Source organism: Rhipicephalus sanguineus, chromosome 2 (assembly GCF_013339695.2).
Source record: "Rhipicephalus sanguineus isolate Rsan-2018 chromosome 2, BIME_Rsan_1.4, whole genome shotgun sequence".
In the NCBI taxonomy this organism is placed as follows: Eukaryota; Metazoa; Arthropoda; class Arachnida; order Ixodida; family Ixodidae; genus Rhipicephalus; species Rhipicephalus sanguineus.
The window spans coordinates 85173365-85194527 of NC_051177.1; the positions used below are offsets into that span (position 1 = coordinate 85173365).

The following is a 21163-nucleotide window of genomic DNA, read 5'->3' on the forward strand; positions in this document are numbered from 1 at the left end:
TTCCATGTAAGATCGAACAGACGATGGCTGGTCGACCTCTCAAATTCATTTCAAAATTTTATATATTTTAGCCTGATGAGTGGAAAGAAGAGATCCGTAATTTGTTTTGCCGCCAAAATTTTTTTCGAAGCACAAGAAATCAATAATGACGAAGAGGTGGAGTGGAGCGCTCATCCGCTCTGCTGTTTTGGCCAACTTTCGTTATGAATTGCACAAAATATATTAAAGTTAGGTAGCTGAAATTTATTTACCTAAATATATGCATGTTTTTGCTTCCGCTCAGGTATTATTAGTTTTTATGTGTAGTGTAGATGTTTTTATAAAAAACCTCAAAAATGTCCCAATTGGCAAGATTTTCTTTATTTTGAAGGTCTTTATCTCAATAACGCTTCGTAGCAGAGCTACACAAATTTCGCATTACGTTCTTTGCATGCCTATCTACCAAACTGCCAAATCTTGTATTTATATAACTTTTCAGTAAAGAGATATGATCGGGCTAATTTCAAGAAAACACCTAACAATGGAAACTTCTGACGACAATAATAAAAAAAAACATTTTTTAAATTTCTTAAACTTTGTCCACTTATTCTCCTCCACATCAGCTTTCACAATCATTAGAAACATGTTGCATAATGCCGTTGCACTAATAGTTACGGCCCCTCCAATAAGACCCTTAGGCAAGGATGGGCAATTCCGACTTCTTGCCCAGCAAGTGTATAAAATGAAGGCAGGATTGAATTTCTTTATATTAAAAGGCCAACAGTGCCGGAAAAGGTGTCGCCGGCACTGAAGACGTTAATTTTGAAATTATTTGGACACTGCAGCGGCCACGAGCGCGGAGCTACCGAGCAGGCGCGCGCGCACCCGAGATGCTCGCTGTAAGTGACGGCGCAGTGAGAGCTCGTTCTCGCGTCCTCAGACCGATTGAGTTCGAAACAGCAACACCTCTCGGGTGACTTGAACGCACGTGCACTGGAGCTTCGCTATTCTATCCGCCCTCTGTTCGCATCTCAGCTAGGCGCTGATAACACGGCGGAGATGGAAGCAAGATGAAAACTCTATAAGGGAGCTATGAGCGCTCGCTTCACGCACGCTGCTGCCACAGAAACTGCGCTGCGCCAGTTGCGATCAGTGGAAAGCATGAACGTGGCGCTCCAGTGGCAAAGCAAAATATGGATTGTCAAAGGAAAGAAAAGCAAAACTATCGGTAACCGGATGCGCTTGTCTATATTAGATGTCGGCAGCAGAAGGCCTGAACTGGCCGCGCGTTCGGTGCGCTGTTCACACTTCATTCGGCGCGGATAGTTCTTGTGCTTTGCTCTTACTCTACTCCTCCTGTGCGTCTCATGACGAGAAAGTATAGCTCTGAATGAGTCTATTGTGGAGACTGCCTTTCGAAGCACAAGAAGCTTAAAGGAGTACTGACACGAATTTTTAAAAATTTCGGATTGTTGCTCCAAATAAAATACTGGTGTCGAGAAACCTAAAACGACTATTGTGGTGCCTGGGAATGCATCCTATATATTTCTTTAGCGCCACCTTAAAAAGACACTTTCGGTTTCGATATCGAGGGGGTGGCTTCTCAGTGTCGTTTCATAGCAGTGTGACGTCACGGAGATACAGAAACTCGCGACGTACTAGCGGCAAATCCGTCATCTGCTCGTGGTGCACATAAACAACGACGAGTGAATTGTCGTCCTGTGACCCTGACAGTGATTTCTGCGATTTAGGCTGCATGCAAGATGCAGAACTCGCATACTCGGGGAAACTGTCTTGACTAGTCGGGATAATGTCCTTGCAGTGGAGCTGGCTTGCAGATGCTCAGCGACGAAAACTTCAAAGTCAAATTAAAATATTTTATACGTGTTCTCCGACTCCAGTGTGTGGACAGCGTTGACACTGCACACCAACGAAGCAAAAAATGTCCCTTTTGCGATGTCTCAAAATCGTGTCAGTACTCCTTTAATTATTGCAAAGAAGCCAAAATTTCGCAGAGTTACCGACCTAGGCATATACGCTTTGAAGAAACGTTTAACGACCGAAAGATCAGTGATTGCCAGTGAGACGCACTACTTGTGCTACGCGTGCTTTTGCTACCACTGCAATGAAAGATCTTCACGGTACGCACAGTTTAACGATGACATTCTTATGCCCCCTGAAAAATAAATCGATGTCATTAACCAGATAACTGCGACTACCGGTGTACGTGCGTTCAAGTCACCCCAGAGGCGTTGCTGTTTCGAACTCAATCGGTCTGAGGACGCGAAAACGAGCTCTCACTGCGCCGTCTCTTATAACGCGGGCCTGCTCGGTAGCCCCGCGCTCGTGGCCGCTGCAGTGACGAAAGAATTTCAAAATTAACGTCTTCAGTGCCGGCGACACCTTTTTAGGTACCTGCTGGCCTTTTAATAAAAAGAAATTCAATCCTGCCTGCATTTGATACACTTGCTGGGCAAGAAGTCTGAATTGCCCATCCTTGCCTAAGGGTCTCATTGGAGGGGCCGTAACTATTAGTGCAACGACATTATGCAACATGTTTTTAATGACTGTGAAAGCTGATGTGGAGGAGAATAAGTGGACAAAGTTTAAGAAATTAAAAAAATGGGTTTTTTTTTAATTGTCAGAAATTTCCATTGTTCGGTGTTTTCTTGAATTAAGCCCGATCATATCTCTTTACTGAAAAGTTATATCAATACAAGATTTGGCAGTTTGGTAGATAAGCATGCGAAGAACGTAATGCGGAATTTTTGTAGCTCTGCTACGAGGCAATTTTGAGATAAAGGCCTTCAAAGTAAAGAAAATTTTACCAATTGCGCCATTTTTGAGGTTTTCTATAAAACCATCTACACTACACACAAAAACTAAAAATACCTGATCAGAAGCAAAAACATGCATATATTTAGGTAAATAAATTTCAGCTACCTATCTTTAATATATTTTGTGCAATTCATAACGAAAGTTGGCCAAAACAGCAGAGCGGATGAGCGCTCCACTCCACCTCTTCGTCGTTATTGATTTCCTGTGCTTCGAAAAAATTTTTGGCGGCAAAACAAATTGCGGATCTCTTCTTTCCACTCATCAGGCAATAATATATAAAATTTTGAAATAAATTTAAGAGGTCGACCAGCCATCGTTTGTTCGATCTTACGTGGAATCACCCTACTGCGTCTTTTGTTTGCTCTTGCGTTACACTCTAAGAAAGAAATTGAGTATTTGTGGAGTATTTCTGCCGCACAACTAGTCGAAAAATGAAGGGCGATTAAAAATGTTTTTTTTTTGTACCATGACGGTAATCATAAGCCAAGCGTGCTTTCCTTGCGTTATCACCGCGCTCCCGGCGCTCCCCTTCACGAACGGCGTGCGCGATATTAGCTTGACATAGCATTCTTGATAGGAAAGTGGCGAGAGCCGAGCTTTCGAGTAAGGAAACGCGAGCTTGTGAGACGATGGATTATTGTTCCGTAGCAGAAATACTCCTCAAATGCTCGGTGGTTTTTCTTAGAGGGTAGACTTAAAACGATTTTGCAAGGTCGTTTTCAAGACAACGACCGCCTCTGTAACAAAATGACCTGTATGACGAATTATTTACGTCCCATTTTTACGGGAGCGTTATGGTACGTGACCTTTATAGTAACGTATTTTGCAAGTCATAAATTTCTCCCGCTGTACGTTGTCCCCATTGTACTCGCTTGTGGGCGATGTCAGAGGTCCCGTCCTTTGCCTCGCAGCGGTGGTGGGCGTGATGCCCTTCACGACGGTGCTGGCCAAGCAGCTGGGCATATCCGCCGCGCTGGCCGGGCTGGTCAACACGACCCTGCTGTTTCTGTCTATTCTCATGCGGTTCGCCATCGGCTCGCTCACGGACAAGATGCAGCAGCTCAAGGTCGTCCTCATCGCCGTCATCAGCGTGGAGAGCTTCTTCCACTTCCTGCTCATATTCGTGCCGCCCATCAAGCCGAGCACGGTCGATATCGGCGTCCCAGCGCCCGAGAGCGTCTTCCAGAACGACACCAGGCTCCTCTGTTTCTCCCACACGTACATCGACGACTGCCAGCCGTACAGTCCCGAGCCGTGCCGCATGCGCTGCCGCTACTCGGCAAACGAGAGCAGCAGCGTAACGCAAGACATCGCGTTTCCCTTCAACTGCAGCCTCATGTGCCACCAGGCGCAGTGGTGCCTGCCCGCGGACGAGCTCGCCGGCGACACGAACGGCTCGGCCTTCCTGGAGGCCGCCGACAAGATGTGCACGGTGAGCTGTCATTCGGCCACGCAGCCGAACACGATGAGCACGCCCACCTTCTGGCTGTTCGCCATCTTCCGTGTGCTAGGCGGCACTGCGTTTGGCGTCGGCATCTCGCTCGCCGACGCCGCGGCGTACGCCATGCTGCGCGACCGCAAGGAGGACTACGGCAAGCAGCGGCTCTGGGGAACCATCGGCTGGGGCGCGCTAGCGCCGCTCATCGGCTACCTCAACGAAATGGCAACGGGCGGCTCGCCCTACATCGACTACAGCCCCGGCTTCTACATGCTGGCCGCGTTCACCGTTCTAGACCTGGCCAGCCTGTGCTTCCTGGACGTGCCTCGCTCTGCGACGTCCAAGCAGCTGCTCAAGGACCTGACCGAGGTGCTGGTGAACCCACGCGCGCTCTTCTTCACTTTCTCGGTGCTCAACATGGGCTTCCTCATGGGCTTCGTCTGGAGCTACGGGCTCTGGTACCTCCAGGACTTGGGCGCCTCGCCCACTCTGCTGGGCGCCAACCTGGCGGTACAGTGCTTCGGCGGCGAGGTTCCCGTGCTCTTCTTCTCGGGCTGGATCATCAAGCGCATCGGGTACGGGAACGCGGTCAGCCTGTCCATCGCGGGCTTGAGCCTGCGGCTGGCCGTGTACAGCTTCGGCACCGACCCCTGGTCCATGCTGCCCGTCGAGGTGACGCACGGCCTGTGCTTCGGCCTCTTCTACGCCGCCATGACCTCGTACGCGAGCTCGGCGGCGCCGCCCGGCACGGAGGCCACCATGCAGGGTATCCTGGGAGGCACCTTCGAAGGGCTCGGTGAGTTCTAGCGACGGATGTCACTCCACGGCGTCACAGAAAAATGTTTGGCGTACAGATAAAAGCGACGGAAAACGGACAACAGAAACGCCTGTTTTTCTTTACTTGTGTCCCGTTCAGCGCGCCTAAGTTCTTGCTATGACGAATCTCTACAAATCAACTAAAGTTTCTGTCGTTACACACAATAGGCTTGTCAGAATGATGAATTGTCGTCAAGTTATGGTCATTTCTTTTCACTGCTCAATATTCGAGCTCTATATATTTGTTGGCATTGTATACCGGCAGAGAAGAAAGAAACAGCCGTTGTAAATAATATAGCAGTTCTTGTAGGCGTGTTTTAGTGATGAAGGAATAGTGACTGATAATATTATTCAATGTGAGCTGAAGTTACACGCCATCTTTCATTCCCCCACCCCTCCCCCCTTGAAATTAGGAATAGCCAGCGGTACGCTCGTTGCTGGCCAACTCTACACCGAGGTCGGCGGCCGGCAGACCTGTTACATCTATTTCATCTACAGTATCATCTTCCTGGCACTACACGTTGCGGTCGAGATGATCTTCACCATCAGGGAGGCCAGACGTGGTAAGTGCAGTATATTACGATGTCTAATCTTTTCTTACCCCTTATGGGGCTAGTGAAACAAACCTCGAAAATGTGGGGCCAAATCCGAAGAGCTCGGAACGGAGGCAGGATGATTGCCACTACTAACTGTTTAATTAGACCGTCTAGCCTTCGGCTTTATGCAGCGCCATACCAAGACATGCGCAGAACCGCAGCCGTACGTGGAAACAAAGATAAAAGAAACGATTTTCAATTTCGTGCGACCACATCTAGCAAAGGGCCTTCTGGCGTGTACAGGGTTAAAAACGAGTCACTGATACAACTGTGACCGAATTTATATATTTAGAAGGCCTCTAAGAGAGAGGGAACATAGGAAAGGTAGGGAGGTTAACTTGACTACGTCCAGTTTGCTACCCTACACATGAGGAGGGGAATAAGGAGGCAGAGGCAGAGATTTCACACACACACACAGTGTGTGCTGGGTTCTTGTTTCTGCCAACAATTTCGATATATGAAAAGCGTGGTTCACACATGCGGAATTTACAATGTGTTGGCATGTGCGCACCTTCTTTATGACGGCTAAACTTCCGCGCTCGGTCGTTTATGGATCGGCCGTTTTGTCGTATGTAGAACTTGTCACAAGAGAGATGTATGCGCCAAACCACTCCGACAGCGCATTCAAGAAATTTTGAGGTTTTGCTCTTGCCACAGCAGTCTTTCCTTACTTTGTTTATAAATAGCGGGATGGATGCGCAGTCGGCGTTACGTTTCGCGAGAAACGTTTCGTGAGAAATGAAAGGAAGCGCCATTTCGCGCCCCACGTGCCGGAAGCGAACGTGACTTCGAGTCTCTTTCCATTTCTCGGATGCATCGGTTTCACTAAGGAGCTATAGGCAAGACGCATTCTTCGCGTAACCCAAACCGCTGGTTTTAACTCGAAGCATACCGCGTGATTTTTGTACCTGCGGCTTGTCAAAAGACGGGTTTCTTCCGGGAATGAAATGAAGACTCGTCGGGCGTGATTACTGCCCCTGGAGTCTGTGGCCAGGGGGTAACGATATACGTCGAATTTCGTAGGCGTACTAGCCCGAACTACCGAACCTCGCCGTCAGTGAGAACCGCTCGTCAACTCTTTCGAGTAAGCCGGCGTCAATTCTCGCGAACTGTTTACAGCGCACGAACTGTTCTGTAAATTCGACACCACGTATGAATCGGAACTTATCAAAAGATTTTCATTTTCGTTGAACAAATGTTATCATATTGCACTATCATATTTGAGTAGGTTAAACGAAGTAGCTCCATATCCTGTCAATTATTTTGTAGCGCTGCCCAAATATGATTTTGAAGCAGTTCACATAACGATTACAAGCACACGGGTAACTTGGACCAGGGGCGTATCCAGGAGGGGGGCACACCGGGCCCGTGCCCCCCCCCCCCCCCCCCCGAAATTATTTCCCCATGGGATACAGAGGACAAAATGACACTCGACCCCACTTATCTGCCCGGACCCAATGTTGAATCAAGGAGGAGAAGGTCCCCCCCCCCCTCTCACGAAAAAAAATTCTGCCTACGTACGTCACTGACTTGGACCATAAGAGAGCGTATTCTTAGTATGTTTTCATCCTACAACAAACGTCGACAGAGGTGAAATGAATACCCGCCACTGTGGTCTAGTGGTTAAGGTGCTCGACTGTTGACCCGCAGGTCGCGGGATCTTCGATGGAGGTGAAAATGCTAGAGGCCCGTGTACTTAGATTTAGGTGCACGTTAAAGAACCTCAGGTCGTCAAAATTTTCGGAGTCCTCCACTACAGCGTCTCTCATAATCATATCGTGGTTTTGGCACATTGAACTCCAGCATTTAATATTATTAGGTGAAATGAATATGCCAGCCACCAGTGCGACACGTTGCAGGACTTCATTGGTCGTGACACATGACATGGACACTCTAGCACGGAAACTGGTGTAACGTTAGCAAGTAGGAAAATAGCAGCGGGGATTAGAGAGGAAATGGACGTAATTGGTATTTTAATTAATAACAACTGAAGTTAGCCAGGTCATGAGCGAGGTCATGTGACCCTTCGTGCAGGTAAATAGCTGTTCTGCTAAAGTAACATAATGGGGTTACCGAAAGGAGATACGCAGTCGAAGACTACATAGTGTAAGACGGTGTTGGGCGATAAAAAATGTTTGCAGAGATAAATTGCAGTGAGGTGACGCAGTACGAGCGTAATGGGACGTCACAGGGAAAAGTCTTTCACTTAATAGGAATTAAACTGGCCGAAGATGCTGATAATCATGGTTATGGTGCTTCTTCGGGAAGTTCGGTGTGTAGCTAGTTAGGTGCTTCATGGGTATCTAGAGCGAAGGCCAACGTTTTCTACTCTCTGGCACTTTAGTGTTGTAGTTGTTTTCTGTATTGGCCCCGAGAAGTTGGGATGGCGCCACCTGGCGGGAGGCCTGGATGACGTCACGGCAGGGACTCTTCGACGCCCGCCGTGGCGCGCCTACATAACTGGCGCTCGCTTCGTGCGCTGTTCCACTGTTTGCGTTTGGTGTCTCGAGTTTCAGACGAATGACGAAAACAGCATCGATAATGTTCCTAGTAAAAGGAGAAAAAGCTATACATTTTTGTTTTCTGTACAATCGCCAAGGGCGCCCGCACTCCATCGTGCGTGCACACTTCGAAAGGGGGGATCAGGTTGTGTTGTGTCGCGCTACTAACCTCGAAGATGGGTTTCATTCCTGACCACAGCAGCCGCATTCCGACGAGGATGAAAAGCAAGAACATACCTGTGCTTAGATACAGCAGCACGTTAAAAAATTCGAGGTGGTCAAAATTAATTTACAGCATGCCTCACAATCATGTCGTGGTTTTGACGTTATTAGGAAGCGTTGTTCACGGGTTAATCCTTTAGGAGATGTGATGGTTTCGCCTCCACAAGTGTTATTTGCATTGGACGCGTCCGCGATATGCGGAGAGCATTTCTGCCGGTCTGCCAATTAAGCCCCGCGCGCGGTTACAAAAAGGCATGCAGTATCGAGTCTCGCGAAATATATTTAAGCGCTCGCCCCAGAATACCGCCGAAGCTGTCATTTTAGTTTTTCTTGTGTACTTGCTCTCTGATCGTAGTTTCAAGTTCTTCTTGCAATAATTTCGGTGCTTCATTTCACTACAAAAACAAGTTGAGGTTAATTGCGGAGACTTCTTATTGCTGTCAGATTGTGTCTTCATGCAGCATTATTGCAACGGCGCAGTCACGCAGTTTAGATGTCACTCTTACATAAATGTTCCATCCATTTCATTACCCCTGAGCAGCATCAACCTGTATGTATAGACACGACGTGCGGGACCAGTCGTCGCTACATTGAGGCGAAGGACGTTTAATTATTACGAATGTTTGAGTGCGTCGTCGGAACACTGCAGTACGCCCATTTTGCATTTCTGGCGTTTGTCTGGCAAGCGATTGCTATCAGAAGTGCTCGCTCATGAAATGAACATTAACGTTTGTGACGCGGTGGTTCATCGGATCAGCAGTTCAAGCAAATCAGGGTGCACGACTACATTATCCCTGACGACTGTTAGGAAATCTGTACATATATGATCCAAGTATACCAACATCTCAGCATTTCCGAAACAGTTGTGTGTGTGGCACCGCGATTCTGTCGAATCGCCTAGATTATTTACAGAAGCAGACGCAACTTTTACGACCGACCGAAATGTGCTTAGTGAATTGAAAACGCCGTAATTTCATTTGTAATACTTCCGGAAACGTGTTTTAACCTTGGAGTCTATGTCGTGTTGTAATAAAGTTAGAACTAATTGGCATACATATTTTAGCACCGATTTCTTTGAGTATAGGCAGTGAAATCAACTATGCAATGTCTTGCTGGCATAACCCTTCTCAGTTTGTTTTTTCGTTCGGACGAGAGTTTGCCTATCCAAAGCTATATCATCGAAACTTTACATGACTTCGTTAACTTTCGCTAGTAAAAAAGCTTCCACCTTCTGCCTTAGGAGATTTGCATCGTAAAATTGAGGTGTAATCGCCACTGCATCGCGAAAGAGCGGTAGACGGCGGGCTCAGGAAACTGTAATAGCCGGAGACGGAGCAGGCGAGTCCTTGCCGTGACGTCACATCGAGCGACTGCAGCGACCGCCAGTTGTTCGTTCTCGAGGCTAATAGACCTTCTTTAAGCTGCACTTGCGCTTGGTGCTGACTTTATGCCACTGATAGAGTACTGACCGCAAAAAAACCAAAAAGCAAAAAAAAAAATCGACGACTTTTTATTTCTTTGATTGCTAGACTTGTATTTGCGATTAAACAGATCTGATACATTTATAAAGAGGCACTGAAGGCAAATAACCTTTTATGTCAGAGTAAAAAGTTAATGTGTCGTAAAGTCTAAAGCGTCAGTATAATCACAGGAGTGCTTTAGTCATCGAGAAAGTAAGGTAAATGTAGGACACGATTCGCACCACCAGCGAAACAATCTTGAACACAAGCCTGATGACGTAGTAGGGCCTCAGTACAATTAATCACGAGTACTCAACTGCCCATGACAAACATTTCATTTCATTACAACACGAAATGAAATGAAACTTGTGCATTTCGGTCCCATCCATGCGAAAAAGAACTTCTCGACGGTTACCCTTGAGAACGACGCAAGTTGCGTTTTTTCCTGGATGTGCTCCGCTAAAACCTATTTTTTCCCGCTGCACCGATGCGCCGCTTGTCAGGCAGTGCGGGCATGGCGGCTGCTACGTCAGAAGGCCGTTCTCAGATGCGGGCGGTTTGAATTGCTCTAACGATATGATGACCGCTAAAGTGTGATTTACTTTCAAACTAAGCGTTTCCTTGGCCCGAAACAAGCACTACGAGGTTTCTGGAACCCTATTTCGACAATCGACGTCGACATAGTTATTTGCCTTTAGTGTCCCTTTAAGGAGTTTTGCGCGGCCTGCCTGCGTGAACGCTTACAATATCATCTGTTTTTTTTTTTCCTCTTCCACGCGCCTGCGCAGAATCCGTGCTGAGTGGCTCTCAGCAATCGCAACCAGAAGCGGAACAGGACCCGTGCTGACGACGAAAGGTCGGCAGCCGGATGACTCCCGCAATTCCAAAGAGGAAGAAGATGAAGACGTCGTTTGAACGGTCTCGCCTCGGGACGCAGAGTTGTTGGCGCCGTACTCCCTGCCACGGACTCGTTAACTGGGCGTCACACTATTAGGACGCCCGTGCGAGAAGGTTGTTCTCGCCTTCTGAAGGCACCTTCTCGACCACGACTGCAGGGCGCGCGGCCTGTTGCGAAGCGCTGCGCCGCGCGCTATCTTTATTTTGCCGCCCATAGACGGCAAAGTGTCGTCGGTGGCTCAATGTATTTGATAAGCCTGTATTTTTTGTTGTGCGTCGTTTTCGTATGTTTTAAGTGTACATTTCAATATAAAGCGTATGATTTTTTTTTCTTCTAGTTTTGGTTCGGCATGGCCGCGTTGACGGTACACAGCCGAATATGTTTGGCGGCTTTGTTTAAATGTAGAAGACGCGAGACGAGCCATACAAAAAGAGGATGTTATCTGCTTAGCGTTATATTGCCTGAGAATCGAGAAATCGGGGCATAAATGTTGTACTTAGTACATATTGAGTCAGCGCCTGCTTCTTCTGATGCCATTCTCACAAATTAGACAGCAATGAAAATCGTGCGAGGCTCGATAACGAAAAAAAAAAAAAAAAACATGTTCAACGTCAACGCAACGTATTAAATTATTCGAATGTCTTGTCAGCTTCACGGAAACTATAGGAAGTGCGAGAAGTGTAAATCAAGTGTAAATCGGGTGTTTACGAACGATGGACCTTAATTGTTGAATTTTATTGTTTCTACCTAATACCGTTCTTAATTTTTACTGTTTCTTACACCAGTAGCTATTCTGTAGTTTGCACTGCTTTAGTTTATCGAGCGCATTTACCAAATTCATGTACCTGCGGCTAAAGGTGTAACACTACACGCAGAAGCAAAGTACACAGCGGATTATCTGTGATCCTTTTGTATCGCGTTGCATAGTCTGTTTTAGTATCTTAGTTGCTGTTCGATGAATGTAGATTTAGCATTTACGATGTGATGAACATTTATAGGGGACTTGTATTACCTACATCCCGACTTCCTGTCACTGTGGAAACACAGTTAAATAAACATTGAGATGGCTTGTCTAATGCACTAGATTCTCATAAATGTATGGTACCATTGTTTTGAACATAGTCAACTCTGTAAGCCTCCTTTTTTATGCAGTCGCTCATTATTCGCCACCATGGGGAAGCTTAATTTTTTCTATAGTGCGACTATACTTTCAAGCGTTGCGCCGTAGTTTAGAGTCTGCTTAAAGCTTTCGCCTAAAGTGTAAGCTTTGTGCCAATATAAAGTTGCTCTCGGTTTGAATATTCTTTGCAGCCCTTGAAGAGAGGGGTGGTTCTGATACTCGATCAAATCTCGTACTTTCCTGCATTATGAAATATTTTCTTCTTTACTTCAAGGGTCGCTACGTATTTACTATTAGATATTGTCATAGGGACGTATAACAGCAAGAACGTGAATGACTGTGCAACACTGTCCGCTACGACCGAGAACACATGGCGTTTTTAGCCATATTTTGGAACCTGAGCGTATGCTTAAGCTGTTAAAAGGATGCTCGTCTTAGTGGCAATTACCTGCTTATAACTGTTTCTCGTAGCACCTCAGCAGTTGTAAGTACAGGCAATCTATGCCATTGCAAGCATATCGCATCGCGGTCAGTTGTAACTTGTATGATATAGCCGAGAAGTTGTTACACTCAGGTTCAGTTTGGTTGTGAATTACGCTCACACTTTTTTCTTGGGCAGGCATGCACGCATTCGCCGACACTTTCGTCTCTTGGAGAGCTCGTCAGTTGCGGCTAATCGAAGCCTGCTTTATTATTATTATTATTTACACTTAGGTTTTACTGCTGCGATTTACTTGCGCGTCAGGTTTTAACAAAACTATCTTAACCTTGTGTCTGTGTGTGTGTGTGTGTGTTACGAGTGTGGGTGTTGTGACGACGGCAGTGTGAGAAGATTGTAATATATAGCCTACTTCGCACGACAGTGTTTTCATAATCCTTGCAAGCACTGGTTTACTTCAATAGCATGAAAGTACAAGTTTAGCAGGCTTCTACTTGACCTCGCTAACGTTCCCAGAGTCGAGCAAGATTGCGATAAACATGCTCTTACAACTTGCGTATACACCATTGTTTTCTGGACTATAAGACGAACAGTGTCAGACATGCGCGTAATTTTGCCTTGCACACTTCTGCAGGGCGGTGACTGGTTGCAAAGAAAAAAGTTAAATGCAGAGCCTTAAGCGTACTTGGTTTCTAAGCGGCACATTGGCACAGCCACAATATGTTATCATATTGCACGGTGCGCTGAAACCGCTAGTCGACGCGTACAGTGCTGATATACCTTCAGCAGATGTTCTGCGTCCGTGTGCTGACACGCTGACCTGCGTGAAAACCTACTTGACTACTTGATTCGGATTTTGTCTCGAGGAATGAAGACTAGATCTTGCGACAGAGTACTGCGGCGGGTCTCGCGTCTTAAGCCAGCCTTTTGTTTTTTATACATGGAACACTCTAGGAATGCTGAGCCCACTTTGGAAACAAGGCGATCGCGCGAATATATATCAGTTTGGCAGATCGAGGCGCTGTAATATGTCGTCGAGGATAGCTGCACTTGGTGCCCGTGAATAGCACTTTATGTAGACTTGCACGCAACGCTTTGGGTCGCCATGAAGGAAGTCTCAGCAAAAAAGGCATTTAAGCTTGCGCTGGGCGATTATTTGCAGACTTTTAATTAATTAGCTTGTCACTACGGCGTACTCTGTATACGGTGATGCATAGTGTACGCGCTCTCTTGGGGACCTTACGCGAGGCGTGCTTAGGTTTGCGTGCACAGATTTAACATGTAATATTAAGTTCCGAACAGTAAACTTTTACTACGGAACCACTGTGAATTGTTTATCATGTCAGCGCGCTGCGCAGTGGCGCTGTTCTTGGCGGGCCGAGCCGCATCGCCACTGTAATGGCGCATGTACCGCGTGATCCTTTCAGTAGTCGGGAACATGCCCATTGTTGGTCTCGTTTTCTCTATACCACACCTTACCTCACATTTTTCTAATGCGTCGCGAACTGACGTAATACGAAGAGAAAAAACCAACTCGATGGTTCGTTCGTCCCGCATGGCGATCTTGTTGCAAAGCCGCGATAGAATGGAGCACGCCAGGAAGTGTCGGTGGGCTCGTCTCGATTATTCGTCCCTCATAATACCACACCGCCTGTGGTGGAACGTTCAGCCAAAGATCGTTGCGTGCGCCATAGGGTCAGGTGGTGCAGGACTTTCGGAGATTGATAATCGAAGACGTCTCAAGTGTTCGTGTGGTACTTCAAGACAAATCCTACGAGACTCGCGTGGGCGCATCACTTTTCCTACCAGCCAGTACGCTGTCAATATGTGCAGCGCTTGCTCAATCGACGTCTATATGGTGTAGTTGCCGGAGTGGTTTGGGGTTGGGGGTAACTAGAAATGGTCAAATCTGTGTCATACTTTCAGATCAGTTTATGAAAAGGGATGTGTGTGATGTGCGATTCTGAGATCGCGAGGTCAAGTTAAACATTTTTTTTGTGGTATATTGTGTGTGATTTGAGTGACACGAATGATCTCGAAAGGTGTCCGGCTATGCAGCAACTTATATTGCCCAAATCTGTGTAGTATTCACCTGCGAAACACGGCGTGGCGCAGCGCGCACTGCCGCGTACAATACACGTGCCTGTAGTTTCGCCTACGCAATTATCGGACCATGCCTGTATAGCGAAAGAAGGAAGGAACGTTTTTGGGAACTCGTGTGGTCACGAAGTCCTGTGGCGAACTTTTCGCCCGAGTGTGTTTGTACACAATACACTTTCTCCATTTTTATACCTGCTGTCTCTTATTTGCTGCATCGCTCGATGCGCCTGTAAAGGCTCCTAAACTTGGATTCATACCGCATATGAAGCAGTTGTCGGAAGTGCGTAGCGCTGTGTATCGCAAGGTCTAAATCGCGCAAGGGCCAGAGCGGCAACCTGCGCGCCTCGAGGCCTTTGGAAATATAGGTGATGTGGCAGACACAATTTCGTTTTACGGGCCAAAAACATGGCATGATTATGACGCATGCCCAGTTAAGGCGGAGGGCTCCGGAAATTTCCACCATCCGGTGCTCTTTAACGTGCGCTTACATCACACAATACTATCGAATGTTAGATGAAGCATTCTTGAAAGATATTCGCGAGGACAGATTTTCGATAGTCATGGTGAGGCTTGTTTTGAAGTGCAGGACCTAAGATGACGCATAACGTTAATGGAGCATCACGCACGCAGTCCGTTCATTTGGCGCTCAAAGCTTTAGGTTCCTACGTCGCAATACGCAGGCATACCTTCTGCCCTCAACGCAACCGGAGTAAAGATAATTGGTACGCTCTAAGTCTTTGTTGGGAATGCCCGTTTTCAGTCGAAGCCAGTGGTACAATGTGTCCGACTGAAGACGCACGCACCGTAGAATTCTCGATCTGAAGTCAATCGACAGAGGCGATTCTTTTTTATAGGCGTAATTTTTGTCATGCTTTAGGCATTTGCCTCGGTCAGGAAAATCAACAACTTATAAAGCTTTTCAAGTATACTTTAGCAAGCCTCAACTCGGCCAATTAATTACTTCACGAAGCTATCGCTTCGCCCAGATTCCAACTTGTGCACTGGATCTGCTCTGTTTTGCGCTTGTGCTGGAGGCTACATTGGAAAGGAGGAGGAGGAGAAGAAGAGAATAAATGTTTACAAGATTGCGCTGTCGCGTCCCAGAATTAAACTTTTATGCACAGATCCGGTCTGGCTCGTTCCCCCCGGTGTTCATTTTGTAATAAGGAGGAATGAATTGAACACAGTTTTCTTACCATGCAGTGTCTTCCGTTTGCTAGGGAAAAACACTCGCAAAGAAGCATTTAATCGAACTGAATTGAATTTCGCTACTTCAAATATTTTGTCCTTGGGAACCTCCTCATTACGCCATTCTCACAGGGACGTCTGCTCCGCTGTTGAAAAATATTTTATTTTTATTTCTACATACCGCAGTCCATCATGGGCTATGTAAGGAATGGCATAACATCACATGTCAATTGCAGACAGAAATCGGTCATTGGCAAAACGCGAAAATTCTGGGCAATGCATTCAACCGTTCAATTTAATTTAATTTAGTTTAATTGAATCAGGGGGTTTGGACTCGGAGTTCTAAATTACCACTATTAAGGCGAAAGCCTTAAATGCCTCATAAAGCACGAAATTTGACCGTCGGCGTCCTCCGGCGTCGGGGACGAGTGATGCAAATAATGATCACGTGATGACGTCACCGTATGACGTCACGTGTTGCTGTGACACGTGACATCGTGTGTTGCTGTCCCCACATGACATTTTAGCTTGGTCAAAGGGGGCAGATCACGCAGTCAGTGCAAAACCAGGTGAGGTGCCTCCGATCCTGGAGGCAATGCAAACCACGCTAGGTGCGCAGGCTTTTGGAGGGTGGCGGGGCAGGATCAATCAATCGACTGAGAAGAAGAGAAGAAGAAAGGCGGCTTTCGCCTTCAAGTCGTGTTAAGTGAATGCATAAGTGACCCTGTGAGTTTTCAATTTATACTCATTATTCTAAATTTCTCAATAGCCATACACTTCATATGTGGCCACTAAAAACAAAAACTTGGAGGACGCTTGAGCTTCGCCTTCAGAGTAGAACGCGGTAGCGTGATCGGCCCCGTGCGCACCGCCTCTCAACTGCTGGCCTGGCTTCGGTTCTCGGTGCATGCCTCAACTGTGTCGCAAGGAAACGAACGTCTGTGCGCGTAACAATGGTCGTTTCAAACTATTCCAGAATTCCTAATGCAAGTACAGTTGAGAAGTGCCCACTACGCCATAATTATTCGTTTTGCGAATCAACGAAGCGCCCACTACGCGTCCGTGTAAGGCAACGTGCGAGCCTGCGTAGCTGTTCACTTTGTTGTGCTTTTGCTGCTGATGATGATTAAATATGTCTGAGCGCTTCGTAATGGGTGGGCCTTTAAAACACTCACTCGTTGCGCAATACACATGTTTGGACCCTGGCGCGATAATGCGCTTCTGCCACGCAGTATTGCATACGTTAAGGATACTCCTCCCACTACGTGACATTCATATAGCGTTTTTTTTTTTTTTTGCGAATAAGTGTCAAGCGATAGCATAGCTCTGTGGTAGAACGCCTGCTTTCCTCGCGTAAGGCCTGGGTTCGATTCTTAATCGAATCAAACATCTTTATTCGTTATTTTATTTGCATATTTCTCGATTTTTCGGTCACGAACAACGCTGTTTTTTCGTTCACAACCAACGACGCCGACACCGGAATTTCTGCGAAAGGAGCTCTTTAACGCTATTGGTTGGTTGGGAACAACTGTATTGGTAGTCCTGCAGAGCTTTCGCCGACCGGGCCTTAGTCTCCCACGTGGCGCGGTCGCGTTGAAAGGTATTCGTACTTTGACCAATCCCCCAATGTGGGTGTGAGCCAGCGATGGAGGTAGTCATCACCATCAGTGAAGAAGCAGAGAGCGTGCTCTCGGCGGAATGTGCTAGCGGGCGTGCGCGAGAAAGGAACGCCACTGGGCTTGAGAACCTGACCGCTGTCGTCCTCACCTGGCTGTCCGATTTCCGCAATGAGGGACGACTCGCATGATTCGTGAGAGGCGACCCTCATTAGAAGGCACGGCTTGCCATTATCGTCGCCCGTGCTTGCCTACATTTCGCCAAATACCGCCGATTCCTGTGACGCCCGCGCACCGCTATACGAACGTTCCTAGAGTACCAGCGGATATTGCTTTCAGGTATGTATAAGCCGCCTTGTTTTTCGAGCAAGGTTCCATTGGCGTTCAATAAAAGTTTCTGCTGGCGAGTTGATTCATACTTGCAAGGAAAAAAATGGTTGCGCGCAAGCTATATAGGCAGAAGACACGGACAAGCACAAAATGCGCTCGTCCTTGTCTTCTGCGTCCTCGTCTATAATTAAAAAAATATGCTCGTCCATTTCTTCTGTGTCCTTGTCTAGTTGGCGCGCAACCACTTTTCCTCGAAAGTGTCATTGCTAGCTGCCACGGTAGCATAGAAAAAGAAGTGCTCACCATGAGCACTATTATTTTTATAGAGAGCTCATCTAACAAGTGCCGCAACGCACAGTCCTGCTGGAAGATCACGTCATTTTTTTTTCTGAAACGCGATTATTATTGATTTCTGTTGCTTGAAATTAACTGCTCGTAAATACCATGGCGCCGTGCCAGCTGCATGCTTTCAAGGGCTGTTGTAGAATCGCAACACTGTCCATGTGCCTGTTGATTACTGTTCGATTTGTGCAGAATCGGCACGACGGCGGAGAGTTCTGATCCCATGCGCATTGGCTATACGATGTTCAGATTTTATCTGTGACCAAATGGGTGGGAAAGGAATAGCGGCCGTTTTGTTGGTAGAAGCGGCTGAACTGTGTGTGTTGACTTCCATGCGAATGTTGGCGCGATTCCGCATACACATCATTTTAAAGTCCCATAGTCAGCTGCTTAGGACTTTTGATGGCATGTGGGCTTTCTGGCGTTCCCTAGTACGGGGCGACCCAGCTAACGTTACACAGATCAAGAAGAAACATAATAACTGCTACAATGCACGGTTGTGAGGCCTATGCGGTACTTGGTAACCTCCTTCCTTGTGCCACGAACACAACTTTGTGTACTAATTATTCGGATAATAAGAAATGATTACAAAATTAACAAGCAACATTTCGTGTAACATTAACTGGGTCACCCTATATATGGAAGCGTAGTTGAGCCTTCTGCACGCACAACACAAGGGATAATGCATTTAGCCGGGGAAATGCCGTTCTTGCAGGGCGTGTGAAATTCTTCAAAGGATAGCGAACACATGGTTGCTTCTCTTCTTCTGTGCTGTAAGGACGGGATTACTGAAATCTCTGATGAAGCCTCTAGTGTTCCTGTGACCTAGGACTCGCGTTCAGTGTTGTAAATAGAATCACGTTGAGCCGTGCGAGTTGATCTTCACGCGTGATTAACACACGAGGGAACACACGAGGACTTTAAAACGGGGAAGATATATTTCACTGGCAACACTTCTAGTATCGTTAAATCGAAGTTCTTTTTCTTTTGCTTTCCGCCCTGCAGTCACAACACGACACATTCATCACCAGCATGCTGTCTCAGCAGCAAGGTTCCAGTGCCAGCCCGTCTTTTCTCAAGTTTCACTTTTTGTTGTTGCACGGCTGTAGTATTCACCTAATCAAAATGTGTCACATTCGCGAAATTCAATGAGAGCCTGAAGATATTAACGAAATTCCACTTTCAACCTACTCCTCAGCCAGTTGTGTAGCACCGTATATGTGTTAATGTTTAGGGGATTTAAAGGGAACTTCACGTACGGGTAAGAGTTGAATAATTACTCTCAAAACTTGTCCGTATGCCAATGACGCTGTTGGCAAGCGCCATGACACTACGAACGTGGCGTATAGTCTAAGAATTTGGAGCAGCGGGAAGTAATGTATGCAAATGCAGAGAAGGTCCGCGTTCATTGACAAGACTAAACGGCGTAGAGCCGGTGGTACCGTGTCTATAGAAGAATTGTAGGCGATAGTAACACTAGCCAGCCAGTCGCAGTGGTCGGCACGGAAACGCACATCAATATGTGAAAGTGATTTCATATTAGTATATAAATGACCACCATTCTCTTCCCTTTCTGAGTTTGTGTTCTGCAAAAAAGAAAAAGCATCAGGTGACAAGGAAAAAAGATATCCTTCTTGTTTCTTTTCCAGCATTCGCCAGCGTGAAGCCATTCCAGGGCTTGTTCGCCGTCTGGCTGGCGCCTCGCCCACGGTGATCGGCCTCGTAACCTTCGCGGTGTGCGTGGCGAGATTGCGTTGAAGGTCGTCATCTGCCTGCTGGCCGACGTGCGCTACAACATCTGTATACTGATCGCGCTGGCCGCTTTCGCCGAAGGATCCACGAGCTTCTACATGAGCTTCATGCATCCCTCCCACTCGCACCACAAACACGTCTTCGAGCTCAGCACCAACTACTCGAACGTGGCGACCTCGCGCATCATCTGCTTCCCGCTTCGACTGAAGGACGAGCGTGCCGACTTGGGAGCCGCGGAGATGACGTGCCGGCTGCGCTGCGGATGCACCGACGACATGGCCAAGTACCCGAACATAGACAGCGTACTAACGGCACTTTCGTATACGAGCACCAGGGGCGCTGCGTGTCGTCGCGGAAATTCGACCAACTGCTCAGCGACTACTACTGCGAGACGTCTGACGAGTACGACGTGCCGGATGCAGTGCAGGCCCGCGAACGACGTGCTCGCTGGCGGCACCCTGTGAACTACGTGGCCGTGTACGCGGCCTCGGGCCTGGCCATGTCTTCGTTGCGTCGCTCTCGACGCTTCGACGACTTTATGTCATCGAGAGGACCGGAAGAGCTGCCCGCGCTGTACAGCAGTTACCGACTATGGGGTTCCGTGGGTTCGGGATCGTGGGCCTGGTCGCGGGCTACGTGAACGAGCGGAGCAGCGACTCCTTCGGAACGGCCGACTTCGCGTCGGGCTTCTACATAAACGCCAGCCTGGTCACGATGGACATGATCACCATCCTGTTCGTCGTGATCCCGCGCCGAGCGCGCAGGGACGATTATGTGGAGGCCGTCGACTCGCTCCTCTCCTCGCCGCGCAGCGTGTTGCTTCTGGTCACCATCTTCGTGGTCGGCTTCCTCTCGCGCGGTATTCTCGCTGCTGGGCTTCGTCTACCTCCGGGACCTAGGTGCGGGCCACGCTCGTCGGGGTCGTGGTGGCGGCGCGTGCCTCCTAGGGCAGCTGATGTCCCTCTCTGCGGCCGATACGTTCTTCAAGAGGCTCTCGCAGGGCGCCGTACTGAGTATCACCCTCGGAGCGAGCGCGGTCCGCTGCTTGGCGTTCGCGTTGGCGCAGAACACGTGGCACGTGATTCCGGCCGAGTTGTTTACGGCTTCTGGTACGGCCTGTTCTGCGCCTCCAACGCGGCCTACGGCTGCAACGAGGCCCGGCTCGTCGCGCAGGCGATGGTGCAGTGCGTTCTGGGCGTCGCCTTCGAGGAATTTGGTACGCCTTTGACAGCCCCTTCACATGCTCATCGCGTTTTTTTTGAAGGTTGTCTTAATGTGAGTCGCGTTGCCATGTAAAGGGACAACAGTATAAACTGGTTGCGCAGCCCAATGTACACGGTCGTTTGGAGACGTTATGATGAAATATTATGTCATTTATGAGTAACGAAGTGGTCGTTCTAAATATGTGCTGGAGTATGCCCTAGCACCAGCACAAGGTGTTGTCATGCTGAAGCAGTATTTTTCTCCCCTTATCACCAAAAATATTCGATGAGAGATCACTGAAAGCTACCGACAGGCAGATAGGAAA

General features: G+C 47.7%; 1 protein-coding gene across 3 annotated transcripts in view; it reads left to right on the forward strand.

The window, feature by feature from the left end:
• Nucleotides 1-21163, forward strand: part of LOC119381711 (major facilitator superfamily domain-containing protein 6) — an 85014-nt gene that overhangs the window by 20143 nt on the left and 43708 nt on the right. Inside the window, exons 3-5 of one of the 3 annotated variants that reach the window (XM_037649479.2) lie at nt 3729-5051; nt 5485-5634; nt 10639-11332. In XM_037649479.2, coding sequence (XP_037505407.2) covers nt 3729-5051; nt 5485-5634; nt 10639-10697 — 1532 coding nt within the window. In that variant the 3' untranslated portion in view covers nt 10698-11332. Of the gene's footprint in view, nt 1-3728; nt 5052-5484; nt 5635-10638; nt 11333-21163 lie in introns of those variants that run through there. The other 2 variants (XM_049412468.1, XM_049412469.1) reach the window with 2 other exon arrangements.